The 25,475-nt window shown below is 41.5% G+C and overlaps 1 protein-coding gene across 1 annotated transcript in view; it reads left to right on the top strand.

Annotated features, from left to right (window-relative positions):
- Positions 1-22,761, top strand: part of LOC307049640 (nuclear cap-binding protein subunit 2-like) — a gene marked incomplete at both ends in the record, with an annotated part of 28,115 nt that extends 5,354 nt beyond the window's left edge. The window contains 2 exons of the mRNA XM_079699174.1: positions 20,262-20,419; positions 22,615-22,761. Coding sequence (XP_079555300.1) covers positions 20,262-20,419; positions 22,615-22,761 — 305 coding nt within the window. The remainder of the gene's footprint in view (positions 1-20,261; positions 20,420-22,614) is intronic.
- Between the last annotated feature and the right edge of the window lie 2,714 nt (positions 22,762-25,475).

Here is a 25,475-nt window from a genome sequence, read left to right as displayed (position 1 = left end):
TGGTACAAGCATTCAATAAAAAGAAACTATAGATATATACAATGACATGAATGAACCTCAGAATAATTATGCTGAGTGAAAGAAGTCAGGCTTGAAAGGCTACATACTTTAGCTTCTGTTCATAAGACATTCTGGAAAATGCAAAATTATAAGAATAGAAAACAGATCAGTGGTTCTAGGGGCAGAGGCTAGAATGAGAGTTGCTGACAAAGGGTAATGAGGGAATCATTTCAGGTGATAGAAATGTTCTATATCTTGATTCTGGTAGTGATTACATGACTGTATGTGTTTGTCAAATCTCAAGAATTGTATGCTGAAAGAGAAAGTTATTCTGAATGCAAATTATAGCTCAATAAATTTGACTTTTAAAAATACCTTTGCCAGTAGTTATGAGAAATCTGTTTGGAGGTGTCTATATACTACCTTCACAATTTTACCAAGATTATGCTGGTGACAAATGAGACATGAACCAGAAACACCCTCAGTAGTTTGACACCGATATAGATTAAGTATAGTACCCAATTTATCCTTACTCTGGTGGATAATTTCATGAAAAATTTTTGCAAGGTCCCATTTGAGCACCTCTGTTGCTAACAAGAAGCCAGAGTGCCAGAGACTATTCTCGTGTGATTTGCATCCAGATTTCTCCTAGTATCTTTTTCTGACTCTGAAGCTAACCAGTGCCATTCTAGAATAGATTTTTTGAAACTCTGCAAAAACTTGGTCTCAGGGTTCCATAGGGGCTAGGATATTAGCAAGGGCTGCCCATGAGGCATAATGATCAGCCTGAGCATTTCTTTTAGCTTCCATGTTATCTTCCTTTGTATGAGCTTCTAGCTTTAGAGTAGCCATCTCCTTAGAGAGCATTAGATCACTCAAAAGTTCTTTAAGCTGCTGACCACTTTTTTTTTTTTTTTCTTGCGGTACGCGGGCCTCTCACTGTTGTGGCCTCTCCCATTGCGGAGCACAGGCTCCGGATGCGCAGGCTCAGCGGCCATGACTCAAGGGCCTAGCTGCTCTGCGGCATGTGGGATCTTCCTGGACCGGGGCACGAACCCGTCTCCCCTGCATCGGCAAGCAGACTCTCAAGCACTGCGCCACCAGGGAAGCCCCACTGCTGACCATTTTTAAAGGGTTCCTACCAAAGTTAAAAACTTTTGTGGTATCCAAAGCATTTCAAAACCATGAACTTATCCAAAATCATATCTACTCTCATTGTATGTGTTAAGTCTCCTAGCCCTAGCTAATTGACAAGCTCTGATGGGTACAATGAGTCCTGCCACGTGCACAAATTTTGCCTCTGGCAAGAGGTCATATTTTGAAGTGTGAAGTCAGTCACACCTGTCATAGTGCATCCCACCTGTTTCAGTTTTAAGGTATGACTTGTCAACAAACAAGATTCAGTCTGAATTTCCTAAAGTGATTTTAGTAAATCAGTTTGGGGCACAGTTCACAAGCAGAGGTTGAACATTTATGAGTTTCTCCTTCTTCAGGTTATGGAAGAATAACAGAATTTTAAAGACCACAATGATGACTGGAAGAACATAGTAGGATTTCATAAGAAGTAACCCTACTTGCTGAGAGTGTTGCATGTTATCAGTGTGCAATGAAGATTATACAGCATGAGGGACCATTAGGTTAAAGGACACCCTAGAACCAAGTCAACCGAAACCTCCACTAGTTTAGCTGCTGCAGCTATTGCCCTTAGGCAAGGCCAGCCGGTTTTGCCACTGAGTCAAGAGACTGTAGTAGCTATTGGTGTTTGATGAATTCCAAGAAGATGAAAGAGAACTCCAAGGTCTTTTTCAAGGGTTTACAGAGAAGTGGTTTGGTTACCCATTACTTAGTAAAATCATATGATGGCAAGGCAATTTCAGGAGCCAGTGAGATCCAGGAATCTTTTTAAATGTCTCTTTGTACTAGTCCAAGAAATGTTTTAACAGGTTGTAGTCTGTCAAATGAAAGGAATTTACTGCTGGATAAGTCATGTTTTAGCTAATAACAAAATTGTAACTTTGGTGGGGAGGAGAAATCTTACATCTTTCCAAGCTAAAACAGTAAATCGATAGCAGGATTAGTCTTAGAGCACACCTCATCTTTGGAACACAACCCAAAGGTCATTCACAAATTACATGAGAATAGAACCACAAGTTGTGGTTGAGGACTTGTGAAATGAAGAAGGATACCTCAATAAACTCCTGGGGCCTAATGGTTCAGGTATATTATTGACTTTCCCAGGAAAAGGCAAATAAGCACTGATGATTTTGATCTAAAGGGATGCTAAAGAAAGCAGAACACGGATCTATAGCTATAAAACATACAGCCTCTAAGACACCAAAGATAAAATAGTCTTTGGGTTTGCTACTATGGTGTGTATAATAAGAAATCTGACTGGCCTTTGAATGCAGCTGTATTGCCCAGTGGTAGAAATAACCCACTAGTTCTGTACCTATGTAACTGTCAACCTAAATAAAGAGGTAAACTGGGGCAAGCTTGAGTTACCAGAAATTGAGTTTATTCAGGAATAGCAGAGGAATTGCAGTTTGGGGAATGCATGCTGCAGCAAGCTACAGGTAAGTCTGTTGAGGGTTTGGGGAGGACTGTATTTATTCACAAGGGGTACAAAATTGGGGAATCCAGCCAGAGTCCAAGTAGTAAGTACATTGGCTTGAGGATGGGGAGAAGAAGTCTCAGTCTTCTGTAGATCAGGCTTTTAGGAAAATCAGTCTCTCAGTTGTAAAGTTCCTTTCTTCTGATGGTGCATGCATGAGATTCTCCATTTCATATCAGGGTTCCATCTTAGATTGAAATCCTTTTACATAACCATACCCTGTATGAGTAGATGTGGCTGAAGGGTGAGGCAAGGAGGGGGGGAGTTGCTAGGCTGATACTGCTGATTATGTTCTAGACCAGCATAGTGGCCTAACCTAACATCCCTTCCAAATTTGGAAAAGTTTGTGTATAAATAAAGAGAAGGAGGAATCTTCTTAGCTGAGGTAAAGGAATAAACAAATGGGTTATGCAATGAGGGAAATACAATGCTACATTAACACTTCAGAAGAGACTCAGAGCAAGAAATGATATTGTCTCTTAGCTCAATCATACCGGATGCCTGAAAAGGTGAAGCTATGTATTGTTGAGATCATTTCTGCTTTTGGAACCCGACAGGATCGAATGGAAGCCTGCAAACCTGAGTGACCTCACCCTGGAAGACATTTTTGTCATGTGATAAGATGATGGACTGGACTAATTATTAATGACTAAATAGGACTGTAGTAATGTGCCAGTGTCTTTTGACTTTATTTTTCAGGCCACATCTACCATATTGTACACTGGCATTGTTAGTAAGATTATAACACTGAATATAATACTGATATTGATAGTCAAATGTATTAGGAGAGAGAGTTAAAATCCCACTGTCCCTACCCCTCACTGGCTGCTCCAAATGTTAGGCGTATAAAAAGAATGATGGCCAAAGGCCAAGGGGTGGCCTGCTGTGTAATAAAGAATTGCACTGGCCTTTACCACTGGCTCCTGGGAGAGAGACTCTAAATCCTTGCAATTTCCTGAGTGATAGGAATTTCTTTGTTATTTATAAGCCCCTTGGATCACACCTGAGTTTATGCTAAGAGATAAGATGATTCAGGATGGGGCCTGGTCACCAGAAAGACCAGCCATGTGATTAGATAGCGGGAATTTGAACCAGCCTGACCTCAGGGGAGGAGAGGAGGACTGGAGATAGAATTCAGTCATGTGGTCAATAATTCAATCAATCATGCCTCTGTAATGAAACCCCAATAAAAACTCTAGCTTCCTGGTTGGTGAACACATCAATGTGCTGGGAGGGTAAGGCACCCTGACCCCATAGGGAGAGGGTGGGAAACTCTGTATTTGGGACCCTCCCAGACCTCACCCTATAAGTCTCTTTACTTGGCTGGTCCTGATGTGTATCTTTTCTAATAAAATTGTAATTGTAAGTATAACACTTTCCTGAGTTCTGTGAGTCATCCCAGTGAAATATCAAACCTGAAGGGGGTGATGGGAACCCCCTGGATTTGTAGCCAGTTGATCAAAAGTGCAGCGGCCTGGGGCCCTCACTTGCAACTGGAGTCTGAAGTGGAGCAGTTGTTATGGACTCTTCCCTTTAACCTGAGAGTCTGACACTAATTCTGAGTAGTTAGCATCAGAATTGAATAGTTTTGCAGCACACCACTTGGTATCAGAATAACAGTGTAGTGTGGAAAGACTGTCTTGTTTATGGCCCCCAGGACCTGAATGAATTTACATCCCTGCCCACTGGGTTTTCTGATGGAGAAGATAGGGAGTGGAACAAAGACAAGAACAAAGTATAATAATCCTCCCATTCATTAGCCTATGAAATTACCCAGCCCATAAAAACTAACCATGGCATATTTCAAGGCCTCTCGCCCTCTGAGGTGGCCCACATTCTTTCTGTGGAGTGTGTTTCTCTCTAAATAAATCCACTTCTTCCCTATCACTTTGTCTCTCACTGAATTCTTTCTGCAAGGAGACATCAAGAACCTGAGCTTCATTAAGTCCTGAGACCAGGTGTGTAATCTCAATTCAAAGACCGTGGGTTCAAGTCTCAATCTGAGTTGCAGTTTCTAACAGGAACACTATAGAGTCTGTAAATTCCTCTAATTTCCTTCACACTCAGCATCTTTTAAGTCATCCCAGTGTCATCTTATTCTGTCTTTTCCATCCACTTATTTTGCATCTGAGGTTTCCTCTAATATATGACCTATTATATAATCTTACAATAATACAAATTTCTTTGCAAATTTCTCTTTATTTTACTTAGGCTTTCAAAAGTCTTTAAAATGTCTCTCAGTTCAGAGTGAGACTAGGGAATAAAATCAACCACAAGTGATTTTTCCTGCTCTCAGTTAAGGGTTAACTGGTGTTTGGGGGGGTTTCTGGCTGGCCAAGAGAGAAGGGGAGCCTATCAGGAGATACAGGGGCAGAGGGAAATGGAGGAGCAGAAATAGTAGGATAAAGCCCATTAGATTATATCCTGATTTGTTTAGATTACTTTCTGTTTTTCAGAGTTTTGTTTTATGCCATGGTCAAGCAATCCCTTCAGGAAGCAATTTTGGAATCTGAATTTCTTCTGGTGCTTCTTCATAACAACCAAAAAATATAGAACATTGGATGTTTTAGATTTTGTTCTCTTTTCATTCTAAGGCACCTCTAAAATGAACAATTCTGTCCATATCAAAGGGTCCCCAAAATAACCACTGTAATCCTAAATTATCATTGATGAAATTGTGCATTTAGAAAGATAAGTATACAAGACTGTGTTATAGCTTAAACATACATAAGAAATAGGAATCTGGTTCAAAGAATGTATTAACTCAAGTTTAGACCAGAGTGGGCAGCTCATTGGCTATTTATATAAATAAAGTTTTATTGAAACACAACCTTGTCCATTTATCTACACATTGTCTATGGCTGTTTTAACAGGACAATGGCATGGTTGAGTAATTAGAATGAGACTGCATGACCTACAAGTCTGTAATATTTGCTAGTTGACGTTTTACAGAAAAAGTTAGCACACCGTCAGTTAAACTAATTTAAACCCACAAGAGCCTGGAAATGGTCAGCTGTCGTTGCAATTAGATCAGCTGACTCTGACCACACCATTGTGACACTTGGAACTAACTATGTAATGTTTTCGGCTTTTTGGACCATGGTGTACCTTTTATTACTGAAGCCACTTAGCATAAGTGTTTGATGGACCTTCCATGCTTTGTACTATGCACAAGAATCTGGTTTTGTTGAGCTTGGAAGAACTTCTGTAAAAATCAGCTCAGGGAGACTCTATCTTCCTCACCTCCTCCTTGTCACTGAATTCAGCTGTCTCCAGAAAGGGATCATCATCTCTCAGCTGCTTCCAGAGTAATGGCCAGGATGAAAGGGGTATGGGTTTATATAAACCCATTTCGAAAATCCAGGATTCAATCCTGACCACTGGGCATACTTCTTTCTTTCCCTAATGGCAACCCTGCATTGGCCTGATTTGTACATCTTCCAGGTAGAAATGCCCAGCCAAAAGAGGGCCTGGGGCATTCAAACTAATTCTGGTTCAGCCACCTGGATTCTCTTGTTGGATCATTATCGTTGTACATCATTAGGATAATAACCATTTTGTTGAATACACTGCTCACCAAGTCCTTCTGTAGTAGTCCACATGGGCCAAACTAAGGGATATAACAAGTATCTATGATTTTTATAAAAATCCTTTGTCCATCTTGTAACTGAGCCTTTCAGACAAAATGTCTGGGTGCAATGGGGGATGACTGGGGGAAAGGGGAAGTGAAGTTATAGATACCGGAATGGGTCACACTGGTTTTGTGCTGGTGGAGGGAGAACAGCACTTGGCTCTCAGAAGAGACCACCTCAGACTCCAAAGATATGGAAGAGGAGGGACATTAATGATCTCTGTCTTTTAGAGTCACTCTAGGGGCCTTCCTCACAAAGAAAAATGTCCCGATTATAAGCAGGAAAAAGTCCCACGTTAGAAATGGTTATAAGCCCCTTAAATTTGACTTACTGATGGCTTTCTTATTCCCCTAACAGATGGCTCTAACCATATTTAATTGCCATTTCCCTTAACCTTATCAAAAAGTCTATCAGAAAAAGCAGAGGATGACCCCAGATCCTGCACCTCTCATGCAAATCACTAATTACTACCTCTGATATCTTCCCCACTTCCATTCTCAGTCATTTTGTGGGGTAGACAGATGTCACCTGGTTAATGGCTGGACAAACAGGGCAGGTTGGACTGACTGCCTTCAGACAGTTCCTCCAAAAACAAGGATTAGACTCAATTAAACTGGAACTAAACTGGGAAACTTAAGGCCTGCCAGGTGACAAGGACTGTACATGGAAGTGCTGTCAACCTGTGCACTGGACTGATGTAAGTCACACTTGGAGGAACCTAACAACCATAAACAACATTTTCCTTCCAGGCACACCACGTGAGCCTCCAGAACTATATTTCTTATGCAGAAGCCAGGCATTAACTTGCCTCTCTCTCAAAATCAGGGTGACTTTGCCCCTGAGGGGTTGTCTCAAGAGACCTTTGGGTTTTTAAGGAAATATCACCAGTAGACCATGTAGCCCTCAGATGACTGTGAAGATCTGTCCAAAAAGAGGCTGCCCTTGCTTACTGGGAGGAGTCTCCCAGAGGGATGACTGACTCATTTCTTATGCGCATCCTTTTAGGCGTTATCCCTACAAGGGGTATCATTGAATTAGAAAAGGTTATTTAAAATTTGTCCCAGACTTTAGCTGACATGATCAATGACAGGCCGGGGTTGAGGCTGTAGACCCCTATGGCCTGTGCTCTTTCCATGCAGGGTGGCGCTGCTGACCTTGCTGGCATGAGGGGTCCAAAGGTTGCGTGCTAGGAGACCTGACCTTATTATGGCAGGTCTAGGATAAAAATCACAACAGGTAATATTTAGGAAGTCCAGGTGTGCATAGAAAGAGAGAGCTGGAGGTATAAGTTCATGAAGTTGGTCAACTAGTAATGAGTCAAGGAATCTTCCACCTTGTAGCGAAGGCAAGTACAATGAATATGTTGAAACCTTGCCCTTGACCTGGCTGTCCTCCTATGTGTATTCATATGCTAAGGCTGAACAGCTCTCCCAAGTCTGTCTATAGGTATTGTAGGCATGTAGCTCATCAAGGTACTGGTCAGTGGCTGCATACTTGAGAAAAGAGACTAAAAGTATAATAATGCAACCCATAGTTTTAGTAGAAGGATTTGTTCTAGGTAAAATTATAGAGAGAATCACAGATGGGTAGTGGGTGATTCATCTGGCTGGGAAGTAAGGTCTAGTACACAGGCACTCCTCTGGTATGTGGTTAAATACATTTTTCTCCAGCAACTGGACTGGGGGAATTATGGTAAAAGAGTGGATATGTATTTGGGAAACCTTGAAACTGATCTCCAAATCATGACTAAAAATTAGAGATCTTGGGCTTCCCTGGTGGCGCAGTGGTTGAGAGTCCACCTGCTGATGCAGGGGACATGGGTTCATGCCCCAGTCCGGGAAGATCCCACATGCTGCGGAGCGGCTGGGCCCGTGAGCCATGGCCACTGAGCCTGCGCATCCGGAACCTGTGCTCCAAAAAAAAAAAAAAATTAGAGATCCTGGTCTTAGATGATGGAGTTGGGGAAACCAGTGACTTGAAAGACCTTTGATAGGATCTAGCCGTGATATCTAGAAGTTACAGGGATATCAAGCAACAAATGTGGCCATTCTGACCAATTCATCAACAAAGACCAGGTTGGCATTGTGGCCCTGGCCTGGGCAAAGTGAACAGAGAAGCTTGCTCTCCTCTTCTCTCTGGAAATCTGCTGGAGGTTCACCTCAGAGAGCTCACATCACCAAGGCAGTCATCACAGTAGAAGTTGGTAGTAGAAGAGAAGGTCCAGGCAGAAAGTACAACCTAAGTACAACCTAAGATAATACTTCCTGGCAGCCTCCATCCTACAACCATGAGGGCTGTGAAAGAAATCCTGAATGTTATCATTTCCAAGTAGGGAGCTGGAAATGAGAGCGAGTGAGCCTTCCACGGGCCATGTGAGGAGGCCCTATAGTTGAGGCTGCAAAGGGCTGGCCCCAAACCAGGACCAGGCTGGAGTATGAGCAGGGCCAGGGCTGCCCAGTTAGCTGGGGAAGGCTGACAGCCTCCCCTTGAGCATTCTTGCTGCATTGTCAAGGTTGAAGTCATAGACAAGTACAAGAGCAGTGGACGTCAGCAAAAGGAGCAGCCACAAACCAGATACACACACACACACACACACACACAGGCACCTGGAGTAACCCCTTAAGAGACAGCAAGAAAGGAGAGAGAGGGAGACCTGAACATGCCTGGGTCCTAAGACTAAGTTTAAACCAGGAATGACTAAGTACATTTAAATGATACAGAACCATCAGAGGAAAAGGGACCAGAGAGTAAAAGACAAAGTCTTGGTTGTTTCTTGAACATACCAGGTACATTCCTTCCCCAGAGCTTTGCCCAGATTGCTGTCTCTGCTCTTTCCCCAGGTGTGTGCACAGGACTAACTTGCTGACCTCCCTCAGACTTTGCTTAACTATCACCCTTATGGGCCCACTCTGATCACCCTGTTTACAACCAAGGTCCTCCCATCCCCTGAACTCCTGATGTGCTTCAGCCCGCTCTAGTTTTTCCATGGTACTTTTAACCTTCTAACCTACTATGTCATCTACTTCTTTATGGTGACTATGGTTAATTGTCAATCTGCTCACTCCCCAAGTGCAGGAAGCTTTTCTGTTTTTTTTTCACTGATATATTCAAAACACCTAGAAGAGGACCTGGCACATCACAGGTGCTTTAAAAATATCTATTGAACAAGTAAAGAACTTTAAAAAGAACCTGGCTGTCCAAGTCCATCCAGGCTGCTATAACAAAATACCACAGACTGAGTAACTTATAAACAACAGAAATTCATTCCTCACAGTTCTGGAGGCTGGAAGTCCGAGATCACAGTGCCAGCATGTTTGGCTGAGGGCCATTTCTGGTGGCAGACTTCTCATTGTGACCTCACGTGGCCAAAGGGACAAGGGAGCTCTCTCAGACTTTTTTTTATATGGATATTAACCTCATTCATGATGCTCTGTCTTCATGACCTCATCACCTCCCAAGTGCTCCACCTCCTAATACCATCACTTTGGGGGTTGGCATTTCAACATATGAATTGTGGGACGGGGGGACACAAACATTCAGACTATAGCATGGCCCATAGTCAGTGCTATATAAGTGTTAGTTCTCAAGGAGGAATATCTAGAGGAAAAGAAAGAAGAAGAAAGAATTTTTGAACATAAAAATAAAATTCTCAGTTGTTAAATTAGCAAACCCAACCCTTCTTTAATTCACTTTAATTTAGGAGAAGCCAGTTGGTAAAGTTACATTTGCATGTAATTTAAAAGAGTTTTGTTTCTTACAACCATAAATAACAATTCTTTTAACAGAATGTTCCTCTGGATCTGCCTTAATGGCATATTTTAATTAGCAGATATTGGCATATAAACAGGAACAAAGCCCTTCATAATATTCCTTTTCAGATACAGAGGAAAAGTTGATATCTTAAAAACATCATCTCTATAGCTAACTAACTGTGTTAGTTTGCTAGGGCTGACATAACAAAGCACCACAGATTGGGAGGCTTAAACAACAGAAATTTATTTTCTCACAATTCTGGAAGCCAGAAGTCTGAGATCAAGGTGTCATCAAGGTTAGTTTCTTTTGAAACCTTCCTTCTTAGCTTGTAGATGTCTGTCTCCTCCCTGTGTCTTCACATGATCTTCCTTCGTATGTGTCTGGGTTCAAATTTCCTCTTCTTATAAGGATACCAGTCATATTGGATAAGGGCCTGCCCTAATTTTAACTTAATTACCTCCTTAATGACTAATCACCAAGTACAGTCATATTCTGAGGTACTGAGGGTTAGGGATTCAACATATAAATTTGGGGGGAACATAGCTCATTACACTAGTAAAATTTAAGAAGAAAGATATTTGTATTGACAAGGGATAAAATTAAGCAAGATCTATGCTTAGCTAAGTCTAATAGGACAAAGAATATTAGGTACAACACAGGGCTCTTTTGAAATCTGTTCAAAGTAGTCAACTTCAAAGTACATATTTGGAACAAATATAAAATTTCTTCCATATTTTTTGCCTTTTACTGTACATTGTACCTAGACAATGCTACTTTTTAGGAGCATTATTTGAGCAGCTTCTGAAATTTTGAAGAAGGGACTGTTATTTGAGAAAGAGAATGCTTTTTGTAAATGCCATACAGTTTTTTCTCTATTACAAAATAAAGAAAATGGATGATTTTGAAATATCACTGTTTCCTGAGTTTACACACTTTCATAAGAAATCAGGCATTTTAAAATTATCTTTTGATTCAAGAAGTGTGGTTGTCTTTTTTAAAGTCATTGTTAGTGAGTAACATATTTTTAGCCCTCTAACCATTAGTGATCTGTAATCTCTAGAGTAATTATATATACTTCCCTATAATGAAAGGAAATGACATAATAACTGTATAATTGTAGTGAATCCCTATTTGATCATCTGCCCTGTCCACTCCTCTTTCTTGGAACTGTCCTCTTCCCCACTTCACATGTGGGATCTTCCCAGACCAGGCCTCAAACCCGTGTCCCCTGCATTGGCAGGCGGATTCCTAACCACTGCACCACCAGGGAAGTCTTGGGATGACTCTTATTTGGAATTGGTTAGTGGTGACTGAGACATAATTTTGTGAATATACAGTAAATTCTCATTTTTCATGGTAGTTATGTTCTGTAAAATTGCCACAAACACTGAATTGGTGACTACAGAGGCATTGCTCCTAAGGCAAATATAGGATTAGGTTTCCAAAGCTTCTGGTCATAATATTTTCATCAGTCAATCATACATTACCTTGTTTTGTGTGTATTTCTGTTTAAAGACACCTTACTTAATATAGATTTCTTTTAAGTAATTATATTTAGTATTTCTTTATACTAAAACACCAGCCAAGAAGAGTTTAACATTTTCCTCACCCAGGTAATGTGACAGTAAATTTCTTTGGCTTTCAGCATCACAACTATGCTATCTACTATACTTATGCTTTTTTAAAGTTGGTTATCATCTCATGAATCCACAAATTTAGCCACTTTTCCATCTTCTCCATAGCCTCATCACTCTATATAGGTGTTACATCAATACTTGGCAAATTGCCTATTCCTTTTTATGGATGTACAGCATTGTTGATTCATTAACATTGAACTCATAGCTAACAGCACTATAACTTATGCCTGAAAAACAATTATCTAACATGAGTTTTCTCTGTCAGACCCCTCCCAGCCTTCCTGTGTTTAAGAACGCTAGACTGCACTTCAGCTCTACACTTGGGGGCCATTCAAACCAGCAACATCACTAACAAAAAGCACAAAAATGCTAAAAATGTTCCCTCAATAGACTACAAAAATGGTACTTGTCTTTAGTATGAGAGTGTGTGTCCAGTAATTCAAATTTTTCACCATTCTGTACAGGTCCATGAATGAGAGACTATACGAAAAAAGACTGAGTTGTACACTTAAAAGTGAACTTGATAGTGCTGTTGAACCCAAGTTCATATGCCTGAAGCACAGTGAGACCAAACAAACCAAAACATCAGAGTTTGGAGCAGAAAAGGGTTTATTGCAGGGGCAAGCAAGGAGAGTGGTAGCTCAAGCTCAAAAAGCCCAAACTCCCTGATGGTTTTTAGGGAAGAGTTTTTATAGGCAAAATTTGGGGGGAAGTCTGCAGGATGTGTTATCTTCCTCTAATTGGTTGGTTAGTGGGGAGGTAACAGGGTAGTGTTCCAGGAATCTCAATCATCAACCTTCTGGTTCCAACCAGTCTGGGGTCCAGTGCTTGTGCTCTGCCTGAGGTTACCATCCTCCACCAGGGTGGGGCCTTAGTTCCTATAGAAGAGTTTAGAGATATGTATCAGATTGTTATGTATATCCCTTGAGGAGGAATCAGGACCCTGCCCCATCACTGCGCTATTTTTTCTTGACTGCCTTTCCTTTATTTCTACAATCCCTCACTCCCCTAATTAGTAGCTGCTTGAATCTGCCCTTTGTCACACAGGGAAGGTTATAAAGCCTTTTTCCTACAAACAAAAAACAGGGAACATGGAAAAATATTTGTACCCAGTAGGGTCCCACAGAGTCCTGCTCAGTTTCAATAGTATGTGAATTTTAAAAGCATATCTCATTAAAGCTGGGTTTTTTTTTAACTTAAAAAAAGAAAAATATCAAGTATTTCAGTAGGCAATTCTACATGTAACATATAAAACTCATGACTATCTGTACCTTTTCTTCTCCTATGTATCCTGTGAAACAGAAAAATACCATTCTGTTCCATGAAAGAACTTTCTGGGCTCCTTACAGTGCTCTAGACCCTGGTTGCTACCCTGTAGAGGCCTGCTTGTCCAATTCTTTCTTTGGTTGCACTGTAATCAATGCTCTCTTCTTGCTTAAGCTGGATCAGGTAGATTCTATTTTTTGCAACCAAAATAATTCTAATTATTGTAATAGATTTTTTTAGAGGAATTTCTGGGATCTTTTGATGAAATGATGAATGAGTATAATTGGGTCAACTAGAACTTGAAGAGATATAGAGATGGCTGTTAACCATCAGACTGAATTCCTTGAGAGCAGGATATCATCTTGGTCTTTGGTCTACCCAGTTAGACCTACCATCCATTCCCTGTAAGGGAAATGTTGAGTGCTATCGGGTATTCCTGGCACTGCATATAGTGTATTAGAATCCCTAGAACAAGCTCTCTTTAGGAACGGTGACAACTCACTTTGTGGTCCTGCCTCTATCACCTCTGTGAGACCTCTGTAAAATGAGGAGATCAGAAAAACAATCAGTTCCTAAGGCCTCCTGTAGCTCTGATATTTTTTGTTATGTAAATTAAACATACTCTTAAAATAGTTCATATACTACAGATCATCTTACTAAACCCTCCTTCATGGCCATCACAGAAATAAATGTTAACTCAGGCTAACTCAGCCCAGTGCATCCAAATCAACTTACAGTGTCCAAACAAATTCTATTCCAGCTCTCAGCTGAGTTAGCAAATCCCTATTAAGATTAAAATTGACAATTTAAGTGTTATTTTTGTGGAGAGACCTTTGGGATATTTTTATCTTAATAGGACAAAAAAGGGATTATAAGTCTCATTCTCCCTCCCCCGCCACAAACATTCAGTCTCTCCACTGTCCAAGAGCCCAAATGAGATTTCCCAGGTGATCGAGCCACTGGTACACAGCAGTCTGGGAGGTTCTGGCTGAAGCAGTGGTTCTCAAAGTTTAACCTATAGCAGGATCCCCTGGAGAGCTTGTTAAAAAACAGATTGCTGGGCTCCACCCCAGAGTCTCTGATTCAGTAGGTCCCAGGATGGTCAAAATTTTTACATTTCTAGCTGGTGTCCAAGCAACATGTTGGTTCAGAAACCAACTTTGAGAACCACGGAAGAAGAAATTCTCAAGGAGTTGACTCTTGGAGTCAGGTAATATTGCCCCTGAGAGGTTGTCAAGTTGGGGCGTTGTTGTAAGAGACATTGCAGAGCCTCCATAATGGTTCTCACTGTGATCTTCATCCTTCCTATTTTTAGCTTTCCTGGAGAGAGGGAGTTTCTCTTAAGAGCTTTCTAAAGCACTAGGTATATCTCCTTTCAAAGTCCCATGACATGACATACCAATTGAAAGAAACCTGTTCCCTCCTGAAGCATCTGCCTGATTGCTATGTAATGTGAGAATAGTTCCTTAATGAAACTGGTACGTTCAAGCCTCACATGAATATTTTATGCCACATCCTTTATCAGGTAGTGACTCCCCTCCCCTTAGGTTGATCTTAGAGATGGAATTTTCTGATACTCCTTTATGAGTGCCTACTATGCACAAGGTACCAGATTAAGGGCTATGGGAGCTGCAGATGCCTAAATGTACTGGCCACAATGCATTTATATTGCACAGTGGAATTAAGGGTACAAAGTAGAAGATGGCCTGTGGCATTAGGAGGGCATGGGCAAAATTCTATCAGGGTCTGGGAGTGGTCACATTTTGAGGAGGGAATTGTGGATAACTTCATTGCGTGGCTTTTTTTTTTCTTAAGGTTTTGAGCTTCTGGAAATTTGGCCCTCTGTCACCTGGTATTTAGTGCTTTTTATGATACTATGAATGATTAATCTAACATTAGTAGTATAACATTGTCTCTCTAAGAAATAAAAAGAGAGGTAGCTGCATAGGACCAAAGAAAGCAAAGGGCTACTTACCGAATAAGAACTGAGAAGTGATAGTAAGGTAACTGGTTACCCTTAGTAGTTCTGTGGAACTCCCTTTTCTAACTTTGTCTATTCCTCTTCCATCTCTCTCACACACACCTCCACCCACATTGCCAGCTATCAGCTTACCCATGGGCTAAGCTAGCTGGGCAATTTGCAATTTTAGAAAGGCCAGAGAAAAAAAGCATAAAAACAGGCTGCTCACCTTATAATTTGGAGCTGTTGGAACAAACATACTTGCAATTCCACTGTGACCTGCATTTATATTTAGTCTTAGAATAAATAGCATTATGCATACCAGTCTCGAGTATTTCAAGACAGGTATAAGTAAGAGTGTGTGTGAAATCCAAACTGTGACAAAACTTTCCACTTAATATGTATTTAGTTCAGTTAGATACAAGTTTCTGATCATACTTAAATCTGAGAAGGAGGGAAAATTATCTTAAACTTTTAAATTAAGATATAATTGATATATTTAAAGATTAAATATCTTTAATTAAGATATAATTATGGGGCTTCCCTGGTGGCGCTGTGGTTGAGAGTCCGCCTGCCGATGCAGGAGACACGGGTTCGTGCCCTGGTCTGGGAAGATCCCACGTGCCACGGAGCAGCTGGGTCCGTGAGCCATGGCCGCTGAGCCTGCGTGTCCGGAGACTGTGCTCCGCAACGGGAGAGGCCACAACAGTGAGAGGCCCACGTACCGCAAAAAAAAAAAAAAAAAAAAAAAAAAGATATAATTATATCTTTAAGATATAATTAAAATTGTATTAGTTTCAGGTGTTCAACATAATGATTCAAAATAGGTATATATTGCAAAATGATCACCGCTGTAAGTCTAGTTAATACCCATTACCACACAGAGTTATAACCTTTTTTTGTGTGTTGAGAACGGTTAGAACTTACTGTCTTAGAACTTTCAAATATACAACACAGGATTATTAACTGTAGTCACCGTGCTGTACATTGCATCCCCAGGACTTACTGATTTTATAACTGGAAGTTTGTACCTTTGACCCCTTTACCCATTTTGCCCCTCCCCCGCCCCCCCCCCCAGAAACCGCCAATCTGTCCTCTGTACCTATGAGTTTGTTTGTTGTTGTTTTTTCAGATTCTACGTATAAGTAAGATCATATGGAATTTGTCTTTCTTTTTCTGACTTATTCCACTAAAAGTATCTTAGATTATTTTAGCAGCAGGTGGGGGGAAAAAGGTACTTATACCAAATTATTATATGATAAGGAAAATTTTAAATGTGCTCTTAATACACAATGCTATGTTTTTTTTTTAAATTTTATTTAACTACTCTATGTATATTTCATTTCAAAAGTCAGAGTAGAGCAAAAGAGACTGTACTGTGATAAATAGTTCTGTTTTTTAAACCAAGTGAATGATGTTTCAGTTTCCTTTTAATTCCACATCCTGAGAGACTGCACCAGTGTACCCCAGTCTTTAAGTGACTTTTTGAGGCATTTATGATCTTACCTCCTAACTGCTGCTTCTGATTAGGCATACTGGTCCATTCAGAGCTAAGCTTCCCTCTTATACAACATCCAAGAAAAAGTAGTTTTAGATTATTTATAGAGCTGTGTCAATGGAATTGAGGTTATGTTAACCTTAGCTGAAATATGGAAATCTATGTGGTATAATAGAAGGCACAATACTAAGTTCTGTCACTAACGAGCTATGAGACTTTGAGCGGCTCACTTCAAATCTCTGGGTCTTAGTCTCTTCACCTATAAAATAGAGTGACTAGACTTCATATGTGGTTCTGAACTAGAATCATCTGGAGAGCTTCTTAAAAGCATCCATGCCCAGTCTCCCATGCCTAGCTCCTATACTCCAGATCACCCCATCCAAGTCCAGCAGGTATGTTCTGAAAAAGCTCTCAAGGTCATTCTGGATGGTCTTCTGGATCCTCCCTCCTCCCTTTTCTAAGATTCTCCAAGGCTATGAAATATATCTTTATTTTTTCTAATTTTATCTTAAAGTGGAGCCAAGTAAGAGAAACACTTAAAGCTCTTCAATAAGAACTTGGATATTTATTTTTAAAAGATGCCTTCCTGTCTTATTTGGATTGAAACCTTAGAATTTCAAGCTCCCAGAGGCCATTATAAATGTAGGCTACCCCCAGAGCTTTAGAAATGAGACATAATTCTATATTGTTTTAAAACTGTCCAAACTTTATTGGCCTCAACACTTGGCTTATTTTCATACTGGAATGTCCTCTCTTTTTTTCCTTAACTTTGTTAAGAAAAAGAAAAAGAGTATCCTTTCTAGCTTGGATTTAACCGTAATCAAACAACATTTGTTAAATACCCTTTTGTGTCTGATACAATGCTAGAGGATACATAAAGCATGTGAAAAAGAAATCATTGCTGCTCTCTGAAAACACATTCCAAAATCAGTAGCATAAATAGCAAACCTTGAAGGTTTATGATTTCATGATTCAGGTATAGAATTTTGTCTTGACCCATCATGGATTTCTTATTTTCCAAAACACTTGAACGTTTATAATCTTTTTTTCCACACAGATCAATAAATACACTAAAATTTATTAGTTTATTTGATAAATAAACTAAAAAACAGGTCCTAGTTTTGTCTTTCAGGCTCTTCAGTTGTGGCATGTGAACTCTTAGTTGCAGCATGCATGTGGGATCTAGTTCCCTGACAGGGATTGAACCCTGGCCCCTGCATTGGGAGCACAGAGCCTTATCCACTGTGCCACCAGGGAAGTCCCTGGATCCCTTGTCTTCTGTGAGCAACTTGAGTTCAGGAAATGTGGATGATCATTGTAGCCTCAATGCCTAGCGCACTGCCAGGCACAAAGTAGGTGCTCGATAAATGTTTGAATATATGATGTGTTGCCTCCTTCCTCCGGCCAATTCTCCAAGGCAAAAGTAGGGGAAGCAATTGAAGCAGCGGGTTGCCTTGACTGCTCTGAATCTTCACACAGGGCACCGGGAGAGTGAGCCGCCACCTTTCCTCAGTCTGAGTTCCCAATTTCTGGGGTTTCCTTCCAAGTGGTGATGCTTTGAAAAAAACAGGTGAGATACTATGGATACGCAACCACAAGATTGATTATTTTCATTGACTTTGACTTCAAGGATTCTTTTCATTTCCTCCTGATCTCTGGGGCTGCTCAACCTTGCTTGCTTTTGTAGCAACTGCAGCAGTGACAGCTTTGGAATAGTTCACAGCTGCTAACTGTTGTTCATGCTTACTCAGCTTTGTACACCTGGCATCTCACAGAGCGCCTGTGTTTAGGATCAATAGGGTTTAATAGATGTTTGTTAAATTCAGTTGCAGAGGCTGCTGTGTCTGAAAAATACAGATGCTTGGTTCCCAATTAAATCAGGTTCTGGTTTAATTGGGCTTGAGTGCCGCCTTGCATCAGAATGTTTAAAAGGTTTTCAGGGGATCAGAAGACCAAGGCTAAGAACTATTGAACAGACTTCTCACACGCTGCCCCTTATTAAGAGGGAGATGAGTTGTTCATCAAAAGCCACAGGGTGGGGGCTTCCCTGGTGTCACAGTTGTTGAGAGTCCGCCTACCGATGCAGGGGACACGGGTTCATGCCGCGGAGCGGCTGGGCCCGTGAGCCATGGCCGCTGAGCCTGCGTGTCCGGAGCCTGTGCTCCGCAACGGGAGAGGCCACAAGAGTAAGAGGCCCGCGTACCGAAAAAAAAAAAAAAAAAAAAGCCACAGGGTGGGGACTTCCCTGGCAGTCCAGTGGTTAAGACCCCGAGCTTCCACTGCAGGGGACACTGGTTCAATCCCTGGTAGGGAACTAAGGTCCTGCATGCTGCGTGGCGTGGCAAAAAAAAAAAAAAAAAAGGTGTTGAAGAGAGATTAGCACCTAATAGGAATTTTCTCTTTGACGGAGTCAGAATTCAAAGCTTAGAAATAGGGGTTGGTACGGAGAGAAATGGCCACCATTGTCACACCCTTTAAGTACACCTCTCAAGGGCATCATGTTGATCCTAAGATCCCAAATCCTTAGCATGGCTTGCAAATCTCCTACCAAGACCCCAACCTGGCTTTCCCACCTCATCTGGTGCTCCCTCCTCCCTCACCTACCCTGTAGCAGCCTTCTTTCAGCTCTTGACTACCACAGCTCTTCTCACTTCAGACCCTCCCAGCTCTTGTACCCTCTTCCTGGAATCCCTCTCCTCAGCCTGACTCCCAGCCCACCCAACCACTCATCCCTTTGCCTCACTAACTCCTACGCAGTGTCAGGGCTCACAATTGAACTCACTTTGTCAGGGAAGAAAGTTTTCCTTGACCCTCAGACTAGAGGTTATGTGTTCTCAGCTCCTGGCATGACACTCCTCACAGCTGTCATCAATTATTTATTTGGTTAATTGTTCAATATCTGTCTTCTCTCTGCAGAGCTGGGATGGAACCTATTTGGCTCACCCTTCAATAGGGCTCTGTGACCAAATCATTCTGTAATTTTTGGCATATTATTTAGCCTCTCCAAGCTTCAAGTTTCTAATTAGTAAAGTGACAGTGTCAATAGTACCCATCTCATAGAATTGCATAGGAATTAAATGAGGTCATTAGTGCAGAGGCTTGTGATCTGGTGCCAGTCACATAGTAAGTGCTAAGAAAAATGCTAAGGATGATTATTTTGTAGAAGTCTTTAGCTTAGATGTGGTTCCAGATGACCTCTTAAGGTTCCTTCCAAATTCCCTCTTACAATTATATGATATCACGCAGTGTTGGAGTTTAGGGACTAAATAAATAAGAGCTCCTTTCTTCCTTTCCAAAATCTGCAACCAAATAAGAAATAAAACCCGAGACAGAAACATAAATATCTGTTAACTTTATAACAGATAAAAGCTGATTGGATAAAGTGAGTTTAGATATGAAGCCAAAGGGGTTTATAAGACCCTCCCCAAAGTGAATTTACCCCAACTCTGAAACAGCAGACCTCATCTCAGGTGCAGAGATGCCTCAGTGAGTGAACCGCAGAGAAGAGCAGAAGAGGTGGGCATCCCAGAGACAGACTGGCTCTGAAAGATAAACCCAAAAGGCACAGAGCCAAGCCAAGCCCCCAGTGGGGCAAATTATCCCATCTTCCTGGGGGAGGAGTTGGTGGTGGGGAGCAAAAGATAAAAGGAGTCCTGACATGACTATTCCTCCTGGCATGGAAATGGATCATCATCCCTGTGTGGAAATATGAGGAATGGGAAATAAGTACTGTCTCCCTCACAATAGAGTTTCAATGTCAGAATGGTGTTTTTCACAAAGTAATTTGCACACTTTACTTGGAAAAAAGTCAGTTCCAAGTGCACTACAGGTGGTACGTAAAAAGAAGTTTGGTGAATGACTGCTTTTGTCTTTTAAACAAGTTGGTGTCTCTTTGTGTCTACAGGTATAGCAATTATTGAAGATAGCATCAAAAGTCTAAAGTTGAGGCCCCTCATGGAGCGCAGGCCAAAGCCTACACTGGCCCCCTACTCTCACCACCCACCTCTTGCCCCTTCCTTGAGAGATAACCTGATTTTCAGGCGAGAGCAGATCTGTGACCAGGTTTCATCTGTTAATATCAAAATTAGAAAAATAAGTTATATAAACTTTTTTTTTTTTAGTAAAATTAAATCTTTGTGAGGACTTACCAAGACTTACCACATAGTTTTTAAAACCATGGACTCTGGAGAAATGAATCCAAAGTCTCCCCTTACTATGTTACTTTAGACACATTACCTCTTTGTACCTCAATGTCCTCATCTGTAAAATAGGAATAATAAGAGTATCCATTTCACAAGGTTGTATGAATAAAATAGTACCTTCAAATGGCTTAGAACAGTACCTTTCACGTAATAAGTGTTTAATAATTGTTATTCACTGTTATTCACTTTGAAAGACCATTCCTTATTCTGAAATGATATCCATCCTTTTATTTTGGTATTCAGATGTCTTTCTTCATGAAATGATAACCATAGTTTATAGTCAATCTCGTTTTTAATTTCCTCACTTGACAAATCTGCAAAGAAGTTAGTATCCTTATATTAGTCCCTCCAATTCTTGTTTTTAAATTTAACTGATTCATGAAAAAAAAAATCTAGAAATCACTGAACTATAGTACCCTATCTCCCACTTTCCTTTTTTGAAGACCTTTAAGGTAAGAGGATAGAGAACTATATTTTTTAATTAAATAACTTAGAATATTACCAACTCTCCTGCCCCTTTATCTACATAATTTGTCTTTGTTGCAAATTAACAAAGACCCATTTGGGTATTTACACTAGGGTCTGGAGGGCTCTGTGAAATTATCTGTCTGTTAAGCAGGCTTGACTCACGGGCAATTATTTTGCCTATCTGTCTTGCCTTGGCATAGTGCAGTGGTGAATTTATTATAAATGCTACTCAGTGGTGATGATATCTGTGGTGACAGTGATTCTGATATTTTCTGTCACTCGACTTGAGGCAGTGGAGGCACTGAATGAACAAACTATTCATACGTGACTGACTGAAAGACGGTGGACGACATCGAGTGCACACAAACCTCATTTCTGTCTCCAGGCCTGACCTTATGAAATCGCTGTCACCTTGATGGTCACTAGTAGGAGGTAAACTCTTATACTGAAATAAGTTGGTAATTAAATAAGGAAATGAGAACCCATGTAGTACAGAAGTGAGAATTCATGTCAGCAATAACACCCAGAAGTTCTACACATTCTCTTGAGATAAATTTGAAAAGTCCAGGACACTTTCCCAGGACCCCCTATTTGCTTACACTGCAGCATTGCAGATTAGAATTGTGATTAATGGACTTCCCTGGTGGTACAGTAGTTAAGAATCCACCTGCCAATGCAGGGAACCTTGGTTCCAGCCCTAGTCCGGGAAGATCCCACATGCCGCAGAGCAACTAAGCCCCTGTGCCTCAACTACTGAGCCTGCACTCTAGAGCACGCGAGCCACAACTACTGAGCCCGCGTGCCGCAACTACTGAAGCACGCATGCCTAGAGCCTGTGCTCTGCAACAAGAGAAGCCACCGCAATGCGAAGGCTGCGCACCACAACTAAGAGTAGACCCCGCTCACCGCAACTAGAGAAAGCCCACGCACAGCAACGAAGACTCAACACAGACAGAAATAAATAAATAAATAAAATTTAAAAACAAAACAAAACTGTGATTAACTCTGGCCATAACCACACTTAAGGGGTAATATTTATCATACAAACATATCAGCCTTTCCTTAAAACTAATGTGTGGAAGTATCCACTACTGTGAAACTATCTGGGCTCCTCCAGCTAGCTCTGAACACCTGGTCCGTCTCCACAAGTGAGCAAAGGAGTGATGCCAAAACAGCAGGCACATTCATTCAGTGTCTCCCTTGTTTGAACTCTTGATCTGCCTTCCCTGACAGCCTCCTTGGAGAGGAACAGAGAGATAAGGGAGATGCCTGGCTTCTGGGAATGTGACAAGTGACAGTTTCTATCAGCATTTATCGTTACTTGGCAAAAATAAGGGAAGTCTAAAAACAGGCTTCTGCGGAACATGCTGGCAATCACAAACCACTCTGAGCTGTGCCTTCGAATCCAGGAATGTATGCATTTCATCTGTCATAACCAGATAACAAGCTTTATGAGCTACTGCAATTTAACCTTCCTTCACTGAGATAAAAGCTGTCATTTATCGACCAACAGATTTATATGCATTATCATTAATCACTACAATAACTTCTCAGATGAATATTACTATCCCTGTTTTCTGGCTGAAGAAAACCAAAGCTGAAGAAGATTTGCTCATCTCACACAAGAGCACACAGCTGGTGAACTGGAGGACTCAAAACTTCAACCCAGGCCTGTCTGGCTCCCAAGCTCAGACTCTGTCCGCCATGCTAATGGACCTCTTGCTGTCTGAGTAAGCCTGGGTAAGGTAAGACTGCTCTCGGTAAGACAAGACTGTGCTTGTGAAACTTTCTAATTAACCTCTGTCCTGAAATGTTTCTCAGAAAGGACCACACCATCAGGGATTCTTGTTTGTTTGTTTTGTTTTTTTGGCCGTGTCGCATGGCATGTGGGATCTTAGTTCCCTGACCAGGGATCGAACCCACGTCCCCTGAGGTGGAAGCATGGAGTCCTAACCACTGGACCACCAGGGAAGTCCCGCCATCAGGGATTCTTTATTTTTTATTTTTTTAAATTTAATTTATTTATTTTGGGTTATGTTGGATCTTCGTGGCTGCACGTGGGCTTTCTCTAATTGGGCGAGTGGGGGCTACTCTTCGTCGTGGTGCGTGGACTTCTCATTGCGGTGGCTTCTCTTGCTGCGGAGCACGGGCTCTGGGCATGCAGGCTTCAGTAGTTGTGACACGTGGGCTCAGTAGTTGCGGCTCACGGGTGCTAGAGCACAAGCTCAGTAGTTGTGGCGCACGGGCTTAGTTGCTCTGCGGCATGCGGGATCTTCCCGGACCAGGGTTCGAACCTGTGTCCCTTGCATTGGCAGGGGGATTCTTAACCACTGTACCACCAGGGAAGCCCCATCAGGGTTTCTTAAGTATTTGGCTTGCTTGTTAGCTCCTGTCATTTTGCAAAATCTACAGCTAGGAATAGTTTGTGTATTTAATTCAGTGTATCCATTTCCTCCTTGGTCTGAAGTTGATTCATCTTAATTCTCACCTCACCTCAGGAGAGTCTCCCAAGCAAGGTTCGTCAGCCTTCAGTCAATAATCCCTTTTGCTAATAATTCTTAAGAAGCACTTGATTCTAGAGACTTCCCTAGTGGCGCAGTTGTTAAGAATCTGCCTGCCAATGCAGGGGACATGGGTTTGAGCCCTGGTCGGGGAAGATCCCACATGCCGCGGAGCAACTAAGCCCATGGGCCACAACTACTGATCCCACATGCCACAACTACTGAAGCCCGTGCGCCTAGAGCCCGTGCTCCACAACAAAAAGAAGCCACCGCAATGAAAAGCACCCGCACTGCATCGAAGAGTAGCGCCCACTCGCCGCGACTAGAGAAAGCCCATGCACAGCAACAAAGACCCAATGCAGCTAAAAATAAATAAATAAATAAATATTTTTTAAAAAGAAGAACCTGATTCTAAAGGTGTATTCTGCTGGCTTGTCACCCAGAAAAATGGAAGCAAAAAAAATTATTTGTTTTATTTTAGTTAAATATCAGTGGTGATAGGACTACAAATAAATTATTGAAAAGAAGTTTTGTAGGATTACAATTACTATCCCAAGTACAGTATCTTTTTCAATAACTGAAGACAAGTAGAGGAAATTCAGTTATAGCTTAAATGTATTTATTTGGGTTCTACTCCCAATCCTGCCCTCCGTCATACTAATAAATTTAATCAAGGTCCTCATGTCTGGACAACAATATACCAAAGGGTGGCCCTAGGCCTTGGCACATGCATCCAAATCTGGCCAAGAGTGAAGACCTGCAGTCAGGAAAGCAGGAGATTGGTGCCAGAGTCCAGAATCGTAAGCAGCCAATTAGCTGAGGGTTGACTAAACAGATATAGATGCACTGGGACAAGCTAAGTCTTGTAAGGAGACACTGAACCAGGTGTGGGCAGGTCAGGCCAGACTGTGGGAGCCTGACAATATTCTAGGTGATTCCTTGTGTACTGACCCTGGCCCACTTTGCTGGGCCAAAGTTGAAATGAAAGGATCCAGCTATACTGGAAGATCTTAGAAGTAAGACTCTGTTATGGACTGATTGTTTGTGTCCCCCTAAAATTCATATGTTGAGATCCCAACCCACAATGTGACATATTAGGAGATGAGGCCTTTTGTAGGTAATTAGATCATGAAGGTGGAGTGCTCATGAATGGGATTAGTGCCCTTATAAAAGAGGCCCAAGAGAGCTCTCTCAACCCTTCTACCATGTGAGGACACAGCAAGAAGACGGATGTTTACGAACAAGGAAGCAGACCCTCACCAGACACTGAATCTTCCAGGGCCTTGATCTTGGACTTCTTGGACTCCAGAACTGTTAGAAATAAATTTTCATCATTTAAAAGCTACCCAGTCTATGGTTATTTTGTAATGGCAGCCCAAAAGACTATGACAGGCATTTTTTTACAACTTTTGCAGAGAATATAGGTAATAAGATACATCTGAAAGCCATTATATTAAGAACTTTGCTTGGTACTTGAATATGCCAATACCAGCTCTTGAAAATAAATTCTGACTGTATTACAAAACACAGGAAACAGAACACTTGCATGGTAGGGACTTTCCAAGACCACTAAAGAGAGTCTACTTCCCTCATCTTTTCGTCATGATCACTAACCAGTCTGGCTCTGTATCTTTAAGCCCACAGCAAACGCCAAGCACCACATAAAGCAAACGTCTTTTCTCATTCTGAGTTTTAGACCTCACCTGGGAAACCCTCAGCCCCCACCGGTACTTCTCAACCCATCCTGATGTTCCAATGTACCAGCCAGGTTCCATGCCTGCCTGTCTCTGATTGGCTCCTTCTGACAGCAGCCTTGCAATTCTGCTCCGTACAGCCTTGCAGATACTCCCTCACATCAGCTCATTCTGCCTCCGGGGCTGCTCCTTTATCTGAGTTTTCCTCCCTTACCTGATTTGCCCCGCCTTTCAGAGAGGGAGGAGAGAGTAC

This window comes from Hyperoodon ampullatus (genome assembly GCF_949752795.1).
Source record: "Hyperoodon ampullatus genome assembly, chromosome: 3".
Lineage (NCBI taxonomy): Eukaryota > Metazoa > Chordata > Mammalia > Artiodactyla > Ziphiidae > Hyperoodon > Hyperoodon ampullatus.
This window is presented reverse-complemented; position numbering and strand designations above follow the sequence as displayed.